This window comes from Biomphalaria glabrata, chromosome 5 (genome assembly GCF_947242115.1).
Source record: "Biomphalaria glabrata chromosome 5, xgBioGlab47.1, whole genome shotgun sequence".
Taxonomy (NCBI): domain Eukaryota; kingdom Metazoa; phylum Mollusca; class Gastropoda; family Planorbidae; genus Biomphalaria; species Biomphalaria glabrata.
The window spans coordinates 48019442-48040953 of record NC_074715.1 but is presented as its reverse complement, the minus strand read 5'-3'; the positions used below and the strand labels follow the sequence as shown (position 1 = coordinate 48040953).

The window sequence follows — 21512 nt, the reverse complement described above, 5'->3', positions numbered from 1 at the left end:
TGACCAAATGATGTAACCCATTCGGCCAGCGGGCAGTTATTTATTGGAACATCTCGATGTAGAACTAGACTTCTGATTTAGAACTCTTAAGGTCTAGTCTAGAGCTAGATTTACGTTTAGATTCCTGGTCCAAATGTAATATATAATAGATGTCCTTACAAATATAGATTGTCAATAAACTTAAAACAACTTTAAGCGTAATAAACAACTCAGATATCGGTACGCTACGGCTGACTACGCTTGTTGTTTTTTTTGGTGACCGGTCATTTCATCCCCAGTCACTTCATTCCCCTGGTCATTTCATCCCCGGTCATTTCACCTCCCCCCCCCCCGATCACTTCATCCCCCTTTAATTTCATTCCCCGGTCATTTCATCCCCTGTTATTTTCATCATCTGATCATTTTATCTAACAAATATACATTGTTTTTCTGCCCCCCCTCCCCAATTGAGTAGAACTTTTTTAGAGATGATATGGTTGTGGAGGCTATACGCTAATAAGTTGAAGATTTAATTTAAATAGTACATGTAGGCTAATTTAGCTGTGATGGAGTGGTTGTAGGGCCTACTCTTTATGGTTGTCTACCTCTTATAAGCTTAATGTATCAAATTATTAAACCTAACAATAACTTATATACATATATTTTAGCTTATAAAGATATAATAGATAAATAGATAGATAGATAGATAGATAGGCTGACTATATTATTTGCAGAAAATTTAGTCAGTAAGTCACGACTATAAACCACAACTCATACATACGTTGTCAAAGAGATTAACGTTCGATTACATCCCTTTGCACCGGATACGCCCACTTTCATTTCTAGTGATAAAAAAATAAGCCTAGTTAGTAAGTATAAAAACAAAGAAAAAGTACCCTAGACCGACCTTCTGATCTATGGGGGCAGAGGTTGTCAAAATGATCTATTTCTATTGCCGACTGCCAACTCTTTCCCCCTTGCCAATTAGCCACTCTTAACTAATATAAATTAAATTAGATTAAGTCATTTATCAAAAACCTAGTGACAAAAACATTGTGCACAAGTTTCACTATTTCTTTTGTAAAACAAAAATGTTTTGAGCCTATTTTGATGCCTTTTTTTTTTGCCTATGCCTAATACCGGTTCTGATTTGAGGATGGCTAACCTGCAGGGGGAAAGCGTTAGCCGTCGGTAATAGAAATAGATGATAATAATAGCTAAAAATGCAAAATTTACTTCAAAAGCACCACAATGATAGTTTTTTAGATTCGGTGTTCTTCAATCAACTAGAAAATTGAGTTATGTTTTCTAGTTTGTGTAAGATTCGAAACTCGAATTCAACATTGGGAAGTCGCCTTGTATTGCTTGATACAGAAACAACCTTGGTTTCGGATCTTATCAAGAGAAAATACTGAAACCCAACTTTTTCAATTAAATCTTGTTTGGTATTATTTGAGTCTGGATACGTGTAAGGCTGCAACGCCTGACGGTATAAAAACACACAGTCATACTATCAGCCATTACTAGAGTAAGTATTGTGATGTTGTATCTTACCATAGAAGAGTTGTCTGGGCGTGTGACATAATCGATTTAAGCTTTAAATAGATATTTCTACCATTCCTTCTTTGTCTTCAGACTTGCTCCTGTGACTGTGCTGATAAAATCAAACGGCACATTACATTTTTTTAATGTTTTGTTTTGTTTTTGTTATCAGACTGAGACTTTTTTTTCTCTCAATAAAAACTAAAGTTGAACTTACTGTGTTACCCATTTAAAAAAACAGTGCGAGATAACAGAAGTTCACAGCGACCTGTAAATTAGGTGTTTCTCTCCAATAGCGTTTCTCAAACTGGTGTTCGTGTAACCATGGAAACAAAAGAAATTTCGTTCATGGTGCATGTAGAAAAAAAAAAAAGAAAATTGGTGTGTTTCAGTATTGGCAGGGGCGGCTTTGCCTTAGCAGTAGGCGGAGCTTTGTGTGTGTCCTAAGCGGGGCTTAACTTTACCGTAACCCGAAATAACATGCTTTCAAGGTAATTGTAATTAACATGTTTTAACTGTAATTGTAATAGATACTGGAAATGCTTCAACAATATTGATTAGCAAGACCTTTTTTAGAATAAAATAATTGCAATACACTGTATTTTAGTTTTTAGCGTACTAGTTTGCTTGCCCCACATATTTGTATGATAGGCTGATGGTGACAATACAATTTCTATATTGTGGGGCCCACTCAGGGGCTTGGCTTTGCGTGGTAGCCCATGTTCACCACCACCATAGGACGCCTCTGCTTGCGGTGGTACTGAAGAAAGTGATTTTATGTTCAAAGAAAAATCTCCTTAGTTTTACATGTATCGGATGTTCCTTAAGAATTGAAGATTATTACATCCTAGCCCAAACCTCGCGAGGGAAGACGGGGAAGTGAACAGGGCAGGGTTCGAACCCGGGACCATTGAGACGACAGTCCAGAGCGCATACCACACGACCAAGCACATTGGAAGATATGTTGAGAAGCTCTGAGCTGTGGTCGTGAAATATCGGACCGAAGTTCTTGTAAGTTCCACATTATATGCTAATTCGTTCTTCGGTCAACTTTTCATGGCTCTGTGCTTTAAATCGATAGCTGGGTCACGTGGGTGGGTGGTGGCTTCCGGATTTCAAAACAAATCCTTTGGCTATATCATTCCATATTAGGCAATGTTTAAGTTGATTCCCTACCATACCTGACTTTAAAACTCTTATTTTTAACCACAGCTAGTCATTCGGCGAGTGCAGGTCTATTATAAATTAAAAGGTTCTAACTAGATTTAGGACTAGTGTGTGCTCACAAAGTTATTGAATGTGTGCTCCACCTGAACGTTGAGCCGTGGAGTCTTGAACGTGAGTATATATCAATAAAGTCTGTGTGTTGGAACTCTCTTGCACGATAAGATAGTTGTATACCATCAGTATTGCTAGTTGTAGGCCTACTTAATAGATTTGTTTGTAAACAAAGAGAATCCTGGGATTATGTCACATTTTCAAAACGAGGGCAAGCTAAGCAAAGTAGTTTAAAGCCGAGGAATACCAAGCATCGCTATGTCGAGTTTCAGACCCCAAAAAAAATCTTTAGACAGTAAATAAATCCAGTTGGTTTTGCACTATCAAATAGTTACCTACACTCATCACTGCATGTGGTCCCGTCTGAGTATATCCTATTGTTTTTTTTTCGTATAGTAATTGCAATTTCAATGTTTAAATAATTACATTTTTTTTGTTTTAGTGCTACAAATTGTATTTTATAAAAGTACTATACAATAAGTAAACATACAATTCTTTAGTTTCTTCTAAGTTGACTAAAAGGATTAATTAAAGATGCTGAAATATTGAGAGGGTAAAACTATCTACACACACAACAGCAAAAGAGAATCAAAGTTATTCATAAACTCTTAAATGCTGCTCTTAACTTCAAATTTTTTCATTAGTTTCTTTTTAAATACAAATAGAAAATGAATATAATCTAATAATGTTCGAATCAGTTGTCTTAACTTATATAATGAAATGATTTTTTTTTTAAATCTGCCGATAAGTCCCACATTCTATGCTAACGAGTGAGCCATTCGTTCTTAGGTCAACTTCTCATGTGCTGGCTCTGAGTGAAAATGTCCTTATGTTTTTATTTAAAAATCAGAGTTTCAAGTTACCTAGTAAACGAATCAAGCTCTGAAACATGTTGTTTTTTTTTTCTTGTATACTGAACCGTTCTACCATCAGCAAAAAATGTGTGTGTGTTTTAATATAGTGAACCATTTACCTTTACCGTTTTCTTTTATATCATTTTACGGTTGATCTGAAATTCTCGTTTCAAAATTTTTATTTCTTAAGATAGTAAAAGCAAGGGAAAATATTTTATTTATTATTACTAAATTTACTTCCTACAATTAATACATGTTTTTAATTATATTATCATAGATAAGCATATCTCTAAAGAGCAGAAATGATTACACTGATCATAGTCGGCACCACTTTGGTCCTATCGGTGGGGGCACTATACAAGTACATGACTGCCAACCAAGGCGTATTCAAAAAGTTGGGAATCGATCATCCGCCAACTTCCTGGTTTTTCGGAAACTTGAGTTTGGCCTTCCAGCACGGAGTTTTTGATATTCAGAAAGTTCTCTATAAGCAATACAAAGATCACAAGGTAAATATTTACTTTAAATTAATGTAAGTTAGCAGTTCAATATGATCAGGGGTTCTCAACCTATGGTTCGCGACCCCTTTGGGGGTCGATTGACGATTTGCCAGGGGTCGCCTAAGACCATCAAAAATATGGATTGTTATTGTCTACTCTTCTATTGCTGTGTGTGTGTAAGGGAGAGGGCTCGCGGCAAAGTGAGGAATTGTAAAAAGGGGTCGTCAAGCTTAAAAGGTTGAGAACCGCTGATATAGATCTATTACTCGTTTCATTTAAGATTTTTAAGTTAAATTTTAAACACGATAGTCTCCCCTTTGTTTATCCATTGGAAAGATTCGGTTTAGACTATTTGATCAATAAAATACACAAACAGCCCCCCCCCCCGAAAAAAAAATGGAGCGATAGAAGAAAAAAAAAAGAAGAAGAAGACGTATGAAAAGTGAACGATTTGGAGAATTACAAAATGACATAGCAGAACTAAACAAGGTCTAGGACGCTAGAGGGAAAGACAACCGTTGCCATCTGAATTATAAAAAACCCTTTTCAGATCAGGAGGCCTAAAGGGCGGATGATGTAAAAGTCATCTATTTCTGCGGCCCACGGTTAGCGAGGGTGTCATCTGGCCAGCATAACGACCAAACGCTTTTACTTTTCCCCCTTTAGAGCTGAGGCGCCCAAAGATCCCGAAATTAAAAATCCCAGTCTTTACCAGGATTCGAACCTGAGATCTCCGGTTCGCTTTATCCCTCGGCCACCGCGCCTCCTTCAACAAGCGTAAGAAATTATGCACCAAGAAATTGAAAGTTGGTTCCTGTGTACAGTTTTTTGTTCCTTTGTAATCATCCTATTCCATACCCTCAAATTAGAAATAGATTTTTTTTTTATATTATTGTTTCGTGGGCCTATTTTTCTTTTAAAATATAACAAAACTGGACATAAGTAACATCTTTTTTTATATGTGACGACTTACGTTTTGGTCAATGGCAAATGTTCAGCATGTAAGACTTATTGTAAGCAAATTGTTGATGCCTGTTTTTGTTTGTGTGTCGGCTTATTCAGGTGTTTTGTTTCCAACACCAAAGTTGTTGTTCTTAAATATTTTATCCTTAATTTTTTTTTAAGGTTTATGGATGGTATGATGTCAGAAGGCCATTGATGGTCATCAAGGACTTGGACATGGCCAAAGACATCTTCATCAAAAACTTCAACAACTTCGTGGATCGCTACCAAATCTTCGATGCTGACCCACCTTTCAAAGACAATTTACTCAGTTTGTCAGGCAACCACTGGAAACACGTCCGTGGGGCCATCAGCCCAGTTTTCAGTGCCTCTAAAATAAAGAAAATGTCTGGGCACATTGAGCGCAACAGCAAAATCTTGTTGGAAAATTTGAGACAATGCCAAGAAACTGGTCAAGAAGTTGAGCTCAAAGACATCTGTTCCAACTTCGCTCTTGACGTCATTGCCAGCACTGGGTTCGGCTTGGAGATTAACACTCAGAAAGATCCCAAGAATAAATTCGCCATTGAAGCCAAAAAAGTCATGAACCCAAATCCTTTACTATTTACTTTAATCTATTTCTTCCCAGTGGTGAAGACTTTGTTGACAGCAGTAGGAATACCCGTGCTGTCTCAGAGATCATTAGAGTACTTTGCTGAATTGATAGATCAGGTGATCGAAGACAGAAAAAAGGAAGAGCGAATGGGCACTGTCAATGACTTTGTAGATCTTGTTATGAGAGCAGAAGCCGAGTCTGAACAACCAGGTGTGAAAAAATTGACACGATCGGAAATTCACGTAAGTCTAAATATAAGTTTCTCTTGTGAAATGTACAAATCTTTCAGAATAAAGACAAGTCTGCCTTTCATTTCTTGCTGATACTTTTAAATTAAGTAACTTTATTGTATAATTAAACAGATAAATCGTTTGTCAGATCTGACTGATCGATGTAGATTCTCTTTCAATATTTCGTTATACAAGGCTGGTTTTGGCGGCATTTTTGAACTTGTCATTATCTGATTCAAAAGACAATTTTTTTCCTTTTTCGCCTCGAACACATTAAACTGTTGATTAAGTTTTTTTCCTATCCCTAACCTTCTCAGATCCAAAGCCCGGAAGAATGTCCTTTTTCAGGCGTCCAAATCAAGAGTGTCTTGACTAGAGCTTATTTTAGGTTCAGCTTTAAAAAACAATATCATCGTTTCAGTGTTAAGTGCAGGGGCGAATTTAAGGGGGGCTGGCGGGGGCTACAGCCTAGGGGTCTCCACGTGAATGGGCCCTCAACAAAAATCCCGGGGCCTTCACATACTTAAATCCGGCCCTGGTTAAGTGTAACATAAAATGTCTAACACAATGACTTTTTAAAGGTCGATCGTTGAAATCTTCGATATCATCCTGCGTTCAAAGAGTTTAATTTAATGCCCATGAATGATTTTAAAGACATTCTCAAATTGTATTGATAATACTTCTTAATTGAGGTTTCTGTCCTGAAGTGTCTCTAAGCTCAGTGATTTTACTAATGATGTTATTTTAATCATATGTGAATATTAATTTGTTATAAATCTCACCGCTCATACAAACACGAGGATTTAGCTTTGTCGATGCTCGGTCGTTGGTTTGTAGCTTTAAACAGCAAGGTGAACACACCAAGCGGTGAACACATTAAGCAGTGAAGGTGAATTATATTCTTAATGTGGAACTTGAAATAATCTTAAACAGATTTTTTTTTGAAACCAAGTTGAATATAAGTTTTATGTATGAATATACACAGCTTTCAACTTCAGCCTAAAAACACAGATAAAATAATGATGCTTTCAACAAGATCTAACTCACTAAAGAAAACACGTCTTTTCTGCCCCAGGTCTCTCCCTTGTTCTTCTCTTCAGCTTTCACACCAGTATTTATTAACTACGACATACCATTTTCTTATTTCAACTGAATCTATTCAGCCTACAGGGGGCGCGGTAGCTGAGTATTTACGCGCTTAGCTTCCAAAACTGGTGTCCTGGGTTCAAATCTCGGTGACGACTAGGATTTTGAATTTCGGGATTTAACTGTGTAAGGTTGTTTGCAATATTTTTGCTTGTAGGTATACATCTAATTAATTTAAAAAAAAACACGACATACTCTAGAAATATAAAATTTGTATAAGCATTCCATATGTTTTTTTCTCATCAGGGACAAGCTTTACTCTTTATACTGGCAGGGTTTGAAACAGTGTCAACTGTGTTGTCCTTCACCTTGTTCTATCTGGCCTTGAACCCAGAATGTTGTCAAAAAGCTCAGGAAGAGGTGGACGACAAATGTGGCGACAAATTTCCTGATTACGACGAGGTCCAGTCACTGACCTACTTAGACATGTGCATCAACGAGGTCATCCGGTTGGCGCCGCCCGGTTTTTTTAACAACCGGAAATGTGTCGAGGATACGGTGATACACGGGGTACAAATCCCTAAGGATATGGTCGTAGGCGTGCCGGTGTACGCCATTCACCACGATCCGGAAATTTATCCGGAACCTGAGAAGTTTGATCCAGAACGTTTCAACTCTGAGAACAAGGCGTCCCGGCATCCAATGGCTCACCTGCCTTTTGGTCACGGTCCACGTAATTGTGTTGGCATGAGACTGGCTCTTTTAGAGCTTAAGATGGTCTTGGTAACCATACTACAGCAACTGACCCCTGTCCCGTGTAGCAAATCAGTATATCCAATCAAACTCAGTAAAATGCAACTAAAAGCTGAAAACGGATTGTGGGTAAAATTTATACAGCGTCGATAATGGCCACATAGTATCATTAGCCTTTGAACTATTTGTTAATAGTAGTTTCAAGTCATTTCAAAATTACATTTCAATATTACATTTTATGATTACATTTCAATAGTACATTTCAAAATTACATTACAATATTACATTTCAATATTACATTGCAATATTACATTTCAATATTACATTTTTCATAAATCAGTTTATCAAGAAATACAACCCAAATGCAGTTTACGAATAAGTAGATTATCCTAAAAGAGATAGATCACTTATGGCCATAACACGAAGTGGCATGAAAAGAGTGGAACAAGCGATCTACAGTGAACAGAACTGAAATATTTCGAACGAATAATTATAAACTGATCTTTTAACTTGACAATGCTTGATTTCTAGTTATGAACAGTACCAGAATGGGAGATGTCATATTTACAAATGTAATGCATGTTAAGTTTTGTTAAAATCTGATGGTTTTTATTCCTAATCAATCCCTCGTCATAACTTTAATTGATATAAAAATTATCTGTGTCAATTATCACCTTTTATATTATACGAAGATTGTTGTTAATGTTTGAATTTATTTTTTTTAAATCATAATAGACATATATAAAATGTTCAAACTAGGGTGTAATATGATTGTAAGGCTCACACTGTTCAGAAATCTATGAACAAATGTAATCTGTTAACTTGGTTTGATCTACTCCTTGGAAACGCTGTTGTGATGTTTTCATCTGCTGAATGCTTGACTCTTGACTAACCATTGAAATTATTCTCAATGTGAAATATCTGCTCAACTATTCAGATACTGGCATATCTTGTGTTGCTTTATATTCTAGAATCTAACTAATAATACTAAACTTGTCTTCAAATTTTAAAGATTAAGGAGTGCAGCATGTCCCATGGTTACACAAACCTTGTTGTAACCTACATGTTTTACCACATGCAACGCAGACAAAGCAATTGTCTGCCGGTGGGCTATTTACGTTTTCTTTAATTCTACCTGTGTCTTCGACAGAGCTTAATTTATATTCTCAATTGTATATCCCGCCTGCTTTGCACCAGATATCCAGCAAATAATTAATTAGCAGATAACAAGCATATAATTGAAGTGTTGATCGCATCCTCATCGACCTTCATTTGAATTTGACCTGTTCATATCCTCCAATTAAAAGCATTGGATAAAAGTAACGCACTTGCGCTTACTGCGGGAATGATACATTACTGATTCAGAGCAAATCATTTCTCTTGCAGGTCCCAATGGACTATATAGTTTGGCTCCGAATGAATCAAATCTTTAAATGCATGTCGTCATTTTTTGTTGTTGTATTCTTGGTATTATCAACATGACTATAATTAAATTCCTGGGAGTCTCGGCTTAAGTAGCTAAAGTCCATTCTTCCAAAAGCCCTGGACAGATACCCTGCGATTATTCGTGATGCATGTCAAAAACATGTGACTTTCCAGACTTGTCGAAACGGAATTCAGCAATCTTGGATAGTCTTCCCTCGCGAATCAGGGGCGTCGTAAGTTGAAGTTTGACCTGAACTATGTAAAATATGAACCAATCGGACAAACGTCCCATTCGGCACTGTGCTATAAATATCTTGTTCAGGATTAGGCAGCCTCCACCACGGTGACTCCCAATCATGTGCATCTCATGTCCCAATCGTGTGCATCTCATGTGTTCCTAAACTACGAGAGACTTCGGGAAATTGTCCCAGCACTGAAACTTTTTCTATTGTTTGGATGTCGCTAGAGAAACTCGCGGGCTGCTAACTGGGTGGTGTTAGACCTTTCTGGCGATCAAAACATCCTGCAACGGTATCGCCAATGACACCTTTATGACGTTTCGTTTAGAACTTTACTAATCTTTATTTATATTCTTATACATGCGTAGTGGGTGTTGCTTTCCCTTTTCAGTATTTCGAATTAATTTTGTTTCTTAAGTTTCTCTTCTAAGGTGGCATTCACACAAAAACGTCAAAGTATGAAAGCCACCTAAATAATGTGAGGCTTAGTTTTCGCTGAAACAAACAGATCCAGAAAGCACATCAATTAGCATACAAATCTGTTTCTATAACTCCAAAATGTTTCTGTTGATCGCTCTCCAAGTAATGTGCTTAAAGACTGTAAATGTCATTTGTATAGTAAAGCGAGACGTCATGTGGCCAGCACAACGGCCAACCGCCTTTACTTTCTCAAACAAGGGTCTTGAGACATTATATTTGGGTGTCCTCAGGGACGTCTTGAGACATTAGAGTTGAGTGTCCAAAAATTTCCGGAATTCAGACTCCCAGCCTTCACCGATATTCGAACCTGAGATCATCTGGTGCAATAGCCTAACACTTTAACACTTTGTACAATATTTTCTTGAGTTTTACCTTTGGTTGTATGCTTTTATTTTACGAAGCTTTGAGCTGAATTACATAGGGTCACAGTAATAATGATATGAAAGATGTGTGATAATGTAGGATTTGTTTGTCCACAATAAACAGCTTTCAAATGAATGCATAATGTATACGTTGAGTTCTGTTGTGTTTTATTTTTTTGTTTCAACTTCAATGCAAAAGTTCATTGCATTTCAACGAAACAAAAACAAATACAAATGTATGCAAAATTTAAGAAACCAAATTTGTGTTTTGTGTTGCTTATATATTGTTTGTTGTTTCGAAACACTACTATTTCAGATAATCAAAATGGACTAAAAGTACTAACTGTATTTTTTATCTGCCCTTAATTTAATATTTAGAAACGTGCATTGTTCAGTCAGCACATCGGATGCGAAGGCCACATTGTCTAGTGCTAGACAGTGAACAAATCGAAGGCATAAAAAATGTAATAAGAACAAACAAGGACTGCCCTTATAGTGCTTCAGTCAAGGCATTGAGAGAATATTTCACTGAACCAAATACTGGCATTGAGCAGCATTGCTAGGGACGTTGTTTATTTTTTCGTTATAGGCTTAGTTCCAAGCTTCAACTACATCAAATGTTGCAAAATCTTTAGGTTACAGGGTAAAGCATGGATAGTGTAACAAAGTAAAATATCACACTTTACCCCTAATTGACTTATACACATTGCCTTAGAATTCCAAAGAAGGTTTTCATCAACTTTTATTTTCGTACATAGAAGAAGCAGCAATGGTCTAAATATAAATGTGAAATAAGATACATTTTAACGTGTGAATAAACTATTACACGACATAATTAGACTATGTTAATTATAAAAAGCCCATTAAACTAGGATTGTAATCTGTGGCTGAGAAAAAAATTGCACTTTTTATGGTGAAGTCAGATATTAGGGTACCAAGTCGCCACAGGGCCTATTAAGATGTTCGTTGTCTGGGATCTGGTCGAAACCACTTGTGATTATTCTTCTTTCTTAAATTTTTTTGTCTAATAATTATGGTACAATTGTGTTACTTTTACAAGCTCCAAATTGTTATGGATTCATACTTGTTAAAAGTCTATTTAAAACTGAATTTAAGATCTTAAACATCTTTTACGCTGATTGGAGTCTATGTAGACAGGAGATATGAGTCCTAAATAGACAATACTACTCACATTCTACAGACACTAAACATGCGCATACAGTCACACTAGTCAGACTCACACCTCTATAGCTTGGCAATGAGCTTAATTTAACCCTTCTCCCTTAGCCCCTTCAACTCTCTTGATTCAACTATGAGTTAAAAGTCAACCATTTTTTTTTTAAATTTATCAACACTGCTGGGCGAGAACTGAAACTAGATTTGTCTAGGCCTGGATCTATGACTATGTAACGGTGACTCGGTGACGGGACACAAAAACTACCCAAGCAAAATGTTCCACGCCATCACAAGTCGCGAGACATGCCAGTGTATCGAGCCTGGCTGTGTGCTGTGCTACCCCAATCATCTCTCAATCCAGTTCACACAGCAGACGATACGGAATGTCAGACACGTTTGTTGTTGTTTTCTAAAGATCTATAGTCAACTTTAATTCGCGTGTTCGGTTCTTTGAGTGATATTTGCTGCCCGTTTCATTCAACTGGTAGGTAAATTTATTTTATTAAATAAAGAGAGCTTACGTGTCTAGCTTTAGCTCTATAGATTCATCTCAATTGATTAGCTCTATACACTAAGCTCTATAAATTTAGCTCTATAGATTCATCTCAATTGATTAGCTCTATACACTAAGCTCTATAAATTTAGCTCTATAGATTCATCTCAATTGATTAGCTCTATAAACTAAGCTCTATAAATTTAGCTCTATAGATTCATCTCAATTGATTAGCTCTATACACTAAGCTCTATAAATTTAGCTCTATAGATTCATCTCAATTGATTAGCTCTATAAACTAAGCTCTATAAATTTAGCTCTATAGATTCATCTCAATTGATTAGCTCTATACACTAAGCTCTATAAATTTAGCTCTATAGATTCATCTCAATTGATTAGCTCTATACACTAAGCTCTATAAATTTAGCTCTATAGATTCATCTCAATTGATTAGCTCTATACACTAAGCTCTATAAATTTAGCTCTATAGATTCATCTCAATTGATTAGCTCTATACACTAAGCTCTATAAATTTAGCTCTATAGATTCATCTCAATTTATTAGCTCTATACACTAAGCTCTATAAATTTAGCTCTATAGACTCATCTCAATTGATTAGCTCTATACACTAAGCTCTATAAATTTAGCTCTATAGATTCATCTCAATTGATTAGCTCTATACACTAAGCTCTATAAATTTAGCTCTATAGATTCATCTCAATTGATTAGCTCTATACACTAAGCTCTATAAATTTAGCTTTATAGATTTAGCTTTATGGATTCTTTAAATTTTTTAAAGCGCAAATGCCAATACAGCTTTCTGTTTGTTTCAATGTTTCACAAGTTTTGGAGGCTCCTTCAGTATTGAACATTTTTACATCTCGCAGAATGGGTCACGTTTTGAACCCGGGACGTTCGATACGATCGTCCAGAGTGCATACCACACGACCAGGCAGCCATCTACTGCTATGAATACATTAAATTATAGAGGCTACTTTAAAAGGTATAGTTGGCATAAATCATCACTATCTTCTTATCTTCTTCTTATATAATACAGACGTTACTTCAAAAAAGAAGATGATTACGTCCTACGCGTCATGCATTTAGTCATGCATATTAACCAATGACTTAAATTCTGCCAAGTCACTGGTTTTCCTGGCTAGCTCAGGCAACCCATTCCATGCTCTAATAGCACTAGGGAAGAAGGAGCATTTGTACAAATTTGTCCTAGCATATGGGACGAGGAATGTGCCTTTATCTTTGTGTCTTTCAGAGTATTTTATTAAATTTTGTTTTTGTATTTGAAGATTATCCTGTAAACAAAATGTTCCTTCTTAAAGCTAGAACTATTGCTCCATCCATGATTTTGTAAGAAAAGTAACAAGAACACGTTCGATTCTAGTTATCTATTTAACTGCACTGTCATTTCCAACAAAAGTGTATATAATATTTTAACAAAATATTATCAGATTTCAACAACCGAATGAACTTTCTGCCCTCCTACTGTCCTTACAGTCTAAGGCTAAGCACTCTGCGTAGAAGCCTGTACGTTTGTTTATGTTTGGCTCAGAAGGGAACTCCGGTCTTCACCTTTAGAAAAGCCTCGACCTCATTTTATCAAATTATGACATCAGACTAAGGGGAAGTAACTGTAAGAAGTTTTGTGTTAAATGGGTCACATTTGATCATAGGGGTTCTTCAACTCTGCTAGTGGCACCATGAGGGTAGCTCGAAAACGCTTATTTGTTCTTTTATGCCCCTGGTTCGGTTTTTTATTTTTAAGAACAATAGATATATATAAATACAAATGAATTTAAACAAAAAAAAAGGGGGGGGGGAATTGCCATACTACTATTTTAAAAAGTCACTGCGAAACAATTTAATTTCCAGGGATCATAGAAAATAATAAAAAAAAGGTTTACAGGTCTACAAAGGGTTAATGAGGAGAAGCAGAGGCATTAATTTAAAGTCGCAGCTAGAGCCTACCATTTGCAACTGTCGGATAGAGTTGAGCCGAGAGCTCTTGAAACTCTAGGTCAGCGGAATAAGAAGAAAGAGCTTCCTTCATCGACCTGAATTAACATATCGTTCTGTTTGGAAGAGATCGGTGTGTATGTACGAAATCGCTATTTCCATTGATTTGAACGCTCTGGGCGCAGGGATTAGAAGCCTGGCCGAAGGCCGAGGACAGCGGGGACTCCGCCATCTTCTTTAATTGTATCACACTAACCTTGCGGGCCTCGCAGCTTTTGAAACGGCTCCTTGAGGAACGGCGTGTGGATTGTTCACAAGGCTGCAGGGGGATCTCTTAGCAACCAGTGCAAAGAAACCACCCTCGTGTAGTGGCGCCAGCCATTTTTCGTTTATCGTTTGTCACGCTTTCTTCTGAGGCCAATGATTTTTCGCTGTTCATTGCTTTATTTTTTTTGTCACCATTTTATCTCTCTCCACATAGTGTAATCTAGTGCTATGTCCTGCCAATAGTCAGCATCGATGTCCGTTGCTCTGAGGTAACGTTTGACTCCATGTATATATCGGAGGTGTGGACGACCAGTTTGTCTTGTGCCCATCGCGAGTTATCCATTAGGATATTTTTAGAAATACTTTCACCCTGCATCCGGCGGACATGACCAAGCCAGCGCAGGTCGCATTTGGAGGAAAATACAATCAGTTTGTAAATGTATTTGAGACACAAAACAAAACAAAAACAAGAAAAGAAACTGAAACCATTTTAACTACTTTTTTTCTGTCTTCCTCACTAACCTACAGGTTAGACAATCAAAAGCTTAACAAGTTTTAATCATTTGTTGTTGTGTTGTTGTTGTTTTTCAGTGCTAAGAAAATCACTGCAATCAACATGTTGACATTAGTTTTAGCAGGACTAGCTGTTGTTGTTTGTACCGTTGCCATGGTGAGGTATATGTCTGCCAGCTATGACGTGCTTAGAAAGATGGGCATCGAACATCCGCCAGCCAAATGGTTTCTGGGAAACTTCGACCTGTCTGTGAAACACGGACTGTTTGAGATGCAGCGAGTTTTCTACAATAAATATAAAGACAAGAAAGTGAGTGACGTCTAAAACATGTGCTTTAATTTTAATAGCAAAACAAAGTTATTGGAAGTTATAACTCAACCTTACCAGATACCTAAACATTTGTACATAACTTAGGTCTAGAATCGTCTTAGTTACATTAATGTAATATGGTTATGTTTTTTTTTAGTTCTAGTGTCATCTATCTTACTCCCTCTTTCAGACCTTGATATCTATAGGACAAATGATGTTAAGGTTTCTTTGGCCAATGTGGCCAATTCAACGACCAACCGTTTATACTTTCTCCAACTAAAGCCAGTTTCCCATTAGAGTTGGGTGGACTCATGGATGCCTTAAAAATCCCGAAATTCAAAATGCCAGTCTTCACCCAGAACACCAGGTTCTGCAGCCAATCGCTTGACCACTCAACCACCACCCTTTCATCTATCTTAGTTATATTAATTAATATGATTCTGTTATGGAGTGTATGTGTTTGTTTCCAAGGTTTCGAAGAGAAAAAGGGGAGTGTTAGTTTTTGGCGGTGAAGAATGATGAAACCATAGGCTGGTCTGGTATAATTATGTTAATAAGTTCCGTGGGTGTTAGTGGAAGTAAGAGACCCTAGTGAGTAAGGGTTGTAGTGATTTAGGTTTGGTTAAACTATCCTTTCATATTATTACTATAACATTTATATGGCATTTCAAATTGTGTATATTGTTAATACAAGTTATAGTAAGTTTGATGAAAAACAAGGTCTGTTCAAATTATTGTAAGTATTTTAAAGCATTATATTTAAGATTTAATACGCCGATATTAGTTGTACTAGCTGTCTGGAGCTGCAAACCAACGACCTACCAACATCAGGTTGAAATAGTTTGCATTTGATAATGACTGCAGATTTTCTGAACACTGCTGACATCGGTCAGCCATCTCTATTTTTTTTCTTGTAAAAAATATATTGATATACATATTTATAAGTGTATGCATGCAAGTATGGAAAGTCAGATAGATGGATGGATGGATACTAATGTATATTCAAATAAGTATATAGAAATTCAAAATATCCTTTCTTTTTAGGTCTATGGTTGGTATAACGGCAGACGACCTGTGATGATTGTCAGAGACCTTGACCTTGTCAAAGACATTTGTGTCAAAAACTTCAACAGTTTCATTGATCGTCACATAATTTTCGAAGGCGAGCCCCCTGTACACGACAACCTCCTCAACTTAAAAGGTGACCACTGGAGACACGTCCGTACTACCGTCAGCCCAACTTTCACGTCCGGGATGATCAAGCGAATGGCGTCGCATATTGAAAGAAACGCCAAAATTTTGTTAGAAAATTTGGAGGATTTCAAAGAAGCTAAAAAAGAAGTCGAACTGAAAGAGATCAGTTCCTGCTTTACTCTTGACGTCATCGCCAGCACCGGGTTCGGCCTTGACATCAACACGCTCAAAGATCCCAAGAACAAATTCGCCGTGGAAGCTCGCAAAGTTCTGAGCCCCAACCCGATCTTGTTCATTTTAGTCTTCTTCGTTCCAGAGCTCATGAAACTTTTCTCCAAACTGGGGCTGTCCATCATGTCTCGGAAATCTCTGGAGTACTTAACCCGCGTAGTTGACCAGCTGATAGAAGAAAGAACAAAGGATGGTTTGAAGGGCAAGGTCAATGATTTCCTAGATCTCTTGATGAATGCGGAAACAGAAGAAGGTCAGACAAGTGGAAAAGATTTAACAAGATCAGAAATACACGTACGCCATTTTGTCTTCATTTTTAAACAAACCTTTAGATGCTAGTCTTTGGAAAACATTATCAAGCAATCCATATGTAAAATATAAATTTTAGTGTCATTTTAGTTACTTAAAAGAGGTTCGATTGAATGGAGTGGGATTATAGTTTATAATACAGTCTAAATTAAATTTAAATTTAAACGTACGTTAAGAGAAATCTGTTTTCACTATATAATAATAGTATGAGTTAATTAACGTTGTATCAAGTCATTTTATTACCAACAAAAAACATATGTAACACTCGGCTTTAATACTAACCCGTGTTTAGACGTATCTCTTTAAATTTGAATGTGGCTGATTTTACTATATCTTCAGCCATACAACTATTTAATACTTCTTGCGGCACAAAAGAAACCATAAATTTGGAGTCATTCTTACAATTTATTGAGGAAATGGTGGGTGGTGGCAAGGCGATAAAGTATTTTTTTGTGTGCGATGTTCTCTATCCCCAGTCTATTAAAACTTTATTAGATCTAATCAAGTAAATATTCGATATACATTTTTTAATCAATTCCTACTTTATATTCAAATAATATTGTCTACTAAATATTCGTATTTTATAGCCACAGGAAAATAAAGAGAAAAGCAGTTTGAGGGTCGATCCGAGGCATTGGCGTTATTAGCGCGACCCTCTATCAATTTTGGGAGGCACGGTGGCTGAGTGGCAAAGCGCTTGGCTTCCGAACCGGGGGTCCCAGGTGAAAACTGTGAAGAAGGTGTGCGCTAATTGTAGGAATAGAAATATCTGAAAACAAAAATGTTGCTTACAAAAATCAATTCAGTCAAAAAATTATTTTGTTTATTCTTCCAGGGGCAAGCACTCGCCTTCATTTTAGCCGGATACGACACTGTATCCACGGTCATGTCCTTCACCTTGTTCTTCTTGGCCATGAACCCTGAATGTTGCCAGAAAGCCCAAGCAGAGGTGGATGCGAAATGTGGCAAGGAGTTCCCAGACTACGACAAAGTGCAGTCACTGGCCTACCTGGACATGTGCCTTAACGAGGCCATGCGATTAGTTCCACCGGGCATCTTGATCAACAGGGTCTGTGTTCAGGACACGGACATTCAGGGTGTTCATTTCCCAAAAGACATGATCGTCATCATTCCAGTTTATGCTTTTTACACTGACCCAGATATTTTCCCAGAACCCGAGACGTTTGACCCTGAGCGTTTTAGTCCAGAGAACAAGTCAGCCAGGCACCCGTACGCTCACTTACCCTTCGGTCAAGGTCCACGGAAATGCATAGGCATGAGACTTGCGCTTTTAGAACTGAAGATAGTCATGGCGGCCATTCTGCAAAGGTTCACTCCTGTTCCTTGTAGCAGGTCTGTCTATCCAATCAAGCTCAGCAAAATGCAGCCCAAAGCGCAGGACGACCTTTGGGTTAAATTTCAATCAAGAAAAACCTGAAGTTTAAATCTTATGTTTTGTTTTTCACTGTTATGTAGATTTCGTATTCAATATACTCATGTGATAAGTGCAAAATATACTTTTTATTTTGACGCTAATTTTGAAACTAATTGAGTTGTTTTAATCAAATCTTGATGAATATTGTTGAGAGCTGTTTTTTTTTTTTGGGGGGGGGGGCCTTTATATTTGTAAGATATTTTTAACCTTTTACTTTTCCAGAAAAATAGAGAGAGAGACACATATAAGCATATAAGATTTGAATATTTAGCCCATCTGCTTTATAGTTTCTTCCAAATCTCGGCGCAATGTCGTACCCTCTTTCTGGGTCGTACCCTCTTTCTCTTTCCTTGGGGGTTCCAGGCTTCCAGGTGGGGGCTTGCTTTACAATCAAGCCCAAACTATTTAGTTCTATTATCTACACCCCAGTAAGAATTTGTGTTAATTTGCTTTTACTGCAACCTACAAAGGTTAGCTTGTGATTTTTAAGTTCTGTGATGTCATATAGGATTTAAAAACAAACAAACATGTATATTCTATTCTGTGCACTCCTTAAGCCTATGTTTAATTAGAATACGCTCGTTTAGTAAAAAAAAGTCTTTTAGTGATTTTCCCAGATTGGGTATATGCTTAAAATATCTCAATCATTGGTTATCACTAACACCCCAACAATTCTACAGTGGAAGTGTATTTAAAAATGTATTTACAATGGAATAAAACGTGTTTTGTTGTTGTTGTTGTTTTCGACTGTAAATTTAAAAATTCTAAATCTGTGAGATTGTGTATATGGCCTCCTTCAGTCGCGAATCGACAATGTGTCATCTCATGGAAATTATATGAATGCCTGGGCATTAGCTGTGGTCAGAACAATGTCGCCCGCACATCAGTTCCCCCTCTCCAGGCAGCCGATGTATCCAAAGAAACGGCAAGTGCAGAAAACGTTTGGAGTCAGCGGTGTCGCAGGCTTTGCTAGGATGTAGCACAGAGTGCTGCAAACTGCCTAAGGGTCGCCTGCTCCTGATTTTTCCTCAGGGTTAACTCCCGAAACCTTTCCAATGATTGCTTATAGCTGCAAGCAGCAGAAGTTGAGTATTCCTTCTCCTAGGTGGATAGCCAGCCATGGCTAACGAGCACTTGCTGGTTTAGGCGTCACTTCTGCAAGTGAATAGGTAATCGTCTCGAAATCAACATCAATAATAACCGTAAACTCTGGTGTGTATCAAGGAGTATTGTCAAGTCCATAAGTGTTATCTGTTCAAATTTGCATAAATAATTGATTCTTGTGTTGTCGGGTACAAGAAATAATTGTCAAAAATTTCAGCTTGATCCGAGAGTGGATATGGGAGAAATAACGTGTACAAACTTTTTAACAAGACAGACGGACAGAATGAGTTGATATAAGCTTTGTAAAATACAAATGTTACTTCAAAAAAGAATTTAACTAAAGAAGACTATCATAGTCGTAGAACATATATATATATATAGAGAGAGAGAGAGACAGTCAGTGAGAAAGAGACAGAGAGAGAGACAGAGAGAGAGACAGAGAGAGTGAGAGAGAGACAGAGAGAGAGGGAGATGAGAATGATGAAAATGTATTAAAGTGAGGGAGGTTTGCACTGCATCAGCCTTACTCTCGTCCCTTGCCAGTTGAATCAAGTTGCAGAACAGAGTCCAGACAACTGGAGCTGGTTTGGGGTGCAGTGGATGACCAGTGTGCTCTACATGTCCCACAGTGCTCCAAAACGTTTCACGGCGATTGCCCAGTTTACAGAGGTACTACTCCTCCTACAGAATCCCATACATTCCCTGACCTCAGATTCCGCTGGACCTCTCCTTTGGCATTAGTGTAGCGTTCTCTGCTTTGGGGGCAAGCTGGATTACACAGGAAAGTCTTTAAAGCAATGTTGCTTGTGTGTTAAAAGCTGTTCAATTTGCACATTGACTCGATATATATATATATATATATATATATATATATATATATATATATATATATATATATATATATATATATATATATATATATATATATATATATATAAGAATACACATGTATAATCAGCACAAGCTGCAATAGTGAAATTCAGAAATGGGAAAGACATTAAATGTTTAGAAAAAAAAAAACTCAAACAAGGTAACAAAGACAGTTTGTGTGGAAACACAAACTCAAAATCGGCCCTCTAAGTGTAATAAGGTAGACAGGTAAAAAGGCAGGTTTCAATATTTTCAGAAAGAAATTCTATCAAAGACAAATGACAGAGAAGAATGTCGAAAGAAGGTTGACAGATCTTGTGTGGTGCCCCATCGTTCCAGCAGACCAAAGGATAGGTGAAAGTGAATGTGAAGTTACAAGGGAAACGTGGCCTAACTGATGTCTTATCATGAATATCTAATTGATCTAATAGTTTTGTAAAGGGTCAATCTCTTATTCAAATCCTTAAGAATGACTTATCTAATGACTTATCTTTGTAAAAAAAAATAAATCATTTAGTTCAGACCAGTATCCTGTGTGATGTTGCAGCGCTGCGGTTCACGCGATAATATGAAAAACTACTTATTAATTGTTATTTTAAATTATGTCCAGCTTTTATGCCTACTTTATAGATTTTTTTCTCTTTAAACAAAGTAAACATTTTTTTGTGTAAATGTAACAGTTAGTATGTTAGAACTTATCTAGCTTAGCAATACAAATGTTTAAAAAAAAATTGACCATAAATCTAAAACCATTTGCATAAATGTGTTAGAAATGTGGTAAAAAGCTAACTTCCCTACTAAAGAACCTCCCGTGTCTGTTACTATTAATAGTGAATAGTTGTAAAAGTGGTGTATTTTTATGAAGAAAAAAATGCTTGCAAGAGTGATTTTAACAAATTAGTTTTTTCGCTTTCAGAAAAAAAAAAGTAGCCGCTGCATCAGAACTTTGAATGGTCTAAATATTATGATGTCGGATTTTCACTAACTTTTCTAGTTTACGAGATCTAAACGGGACGGACGGACGGACAGACATTCCACACAAAACTAATAGCGTCTTTTTCCCCTTTCGGGAGCCGCTAACAAATAAAAACTAATTATATTACTCATAGTAAATCATTTGAACAGTATTAAAACTCAAAATACCTATTGAAATTGAACGGGCTGCATAAATCAGCCAGACAATAAATGTTGAGAATCCCTGATCTACGGTCATGAAATATTAGACCGAAGTTCTCAGAGTTCCACATTTTATGCTAATGAGTGAGACACCCGTACTACGGATAACTTCGCGTATCTTTGATTCTGTGCGTTGAATCGATAGCTGGGTCACATTGGTGGGTAGTTCCTTCT

General features: G+C 37.0%; 2 protein-coding genes across 4 annotated transcripts; both read left to right on the top strand.

The window, feature by feature from the left end:
• The first annotated feature begins 2614 nt into the window (after window positions 1–2614).
• LOC106053957 (cytochrome P450 3A7-like) lies at window positions 2615–10433 on the top strand. Its single transcript, XM_013209649.2, has 4 exons — window positions 2615–2859; window positions 3931–4162; window positions 5279–5953; window positions 7334–10433. The coding sequence occupies exons 2-4, from the start codon at window positions 3956–3958 to the stop codon at window positions 7931–7933; spliced, it is 1482 nt and encodes a 493-aa protein (XP_013065103.2). The 5' UTR covers window positions 2615–2859; window positions 3931–3955; the 3' UTR covers window positions 7934–10433.
• A 1213-nt stretch (window positions 10434–11646) lies between these two features.
• LOC106053956 (cytochrome P450 3A24-like) lies at window positions 11647–18921 on the top strand. 3 transcript variants are annotated; one of them, XM_056030996.1, is made up of 5 exons: window positions 11647–11946; window positions 12843–12958; window positions 14788–15019; window positions 16064–16738; window positions 17589–18921. In XM_056030996.1, the coding sequence occupies exons 2-5, from the start codon at window positions 12924–12926 to the stop codon at window positions 18189–18191; spliced, it is 1545 nt and encodes a 514-aa protein (XP_055886971.1). In that variant the 5' UTR covers window positions 11647–11946; window positions 12843–12923; the 3' UTR covers window positions 18192–18921. The 3 variants fall into 3 exon arrangements, with proteins under 3 accessions (XP_055886971.1, XP_055886970.1, XP_055886973.1); XM_056030995.1 differs by having other exon boundaries at window positions 12800–12958; XM_056030998.1 differs by lacking the exon at window positions 12843–12958 and having other exon boundaries at window positions 11666–11946.
• Window positions 18922–21512: the final 2591 nt, after the last annotated feature.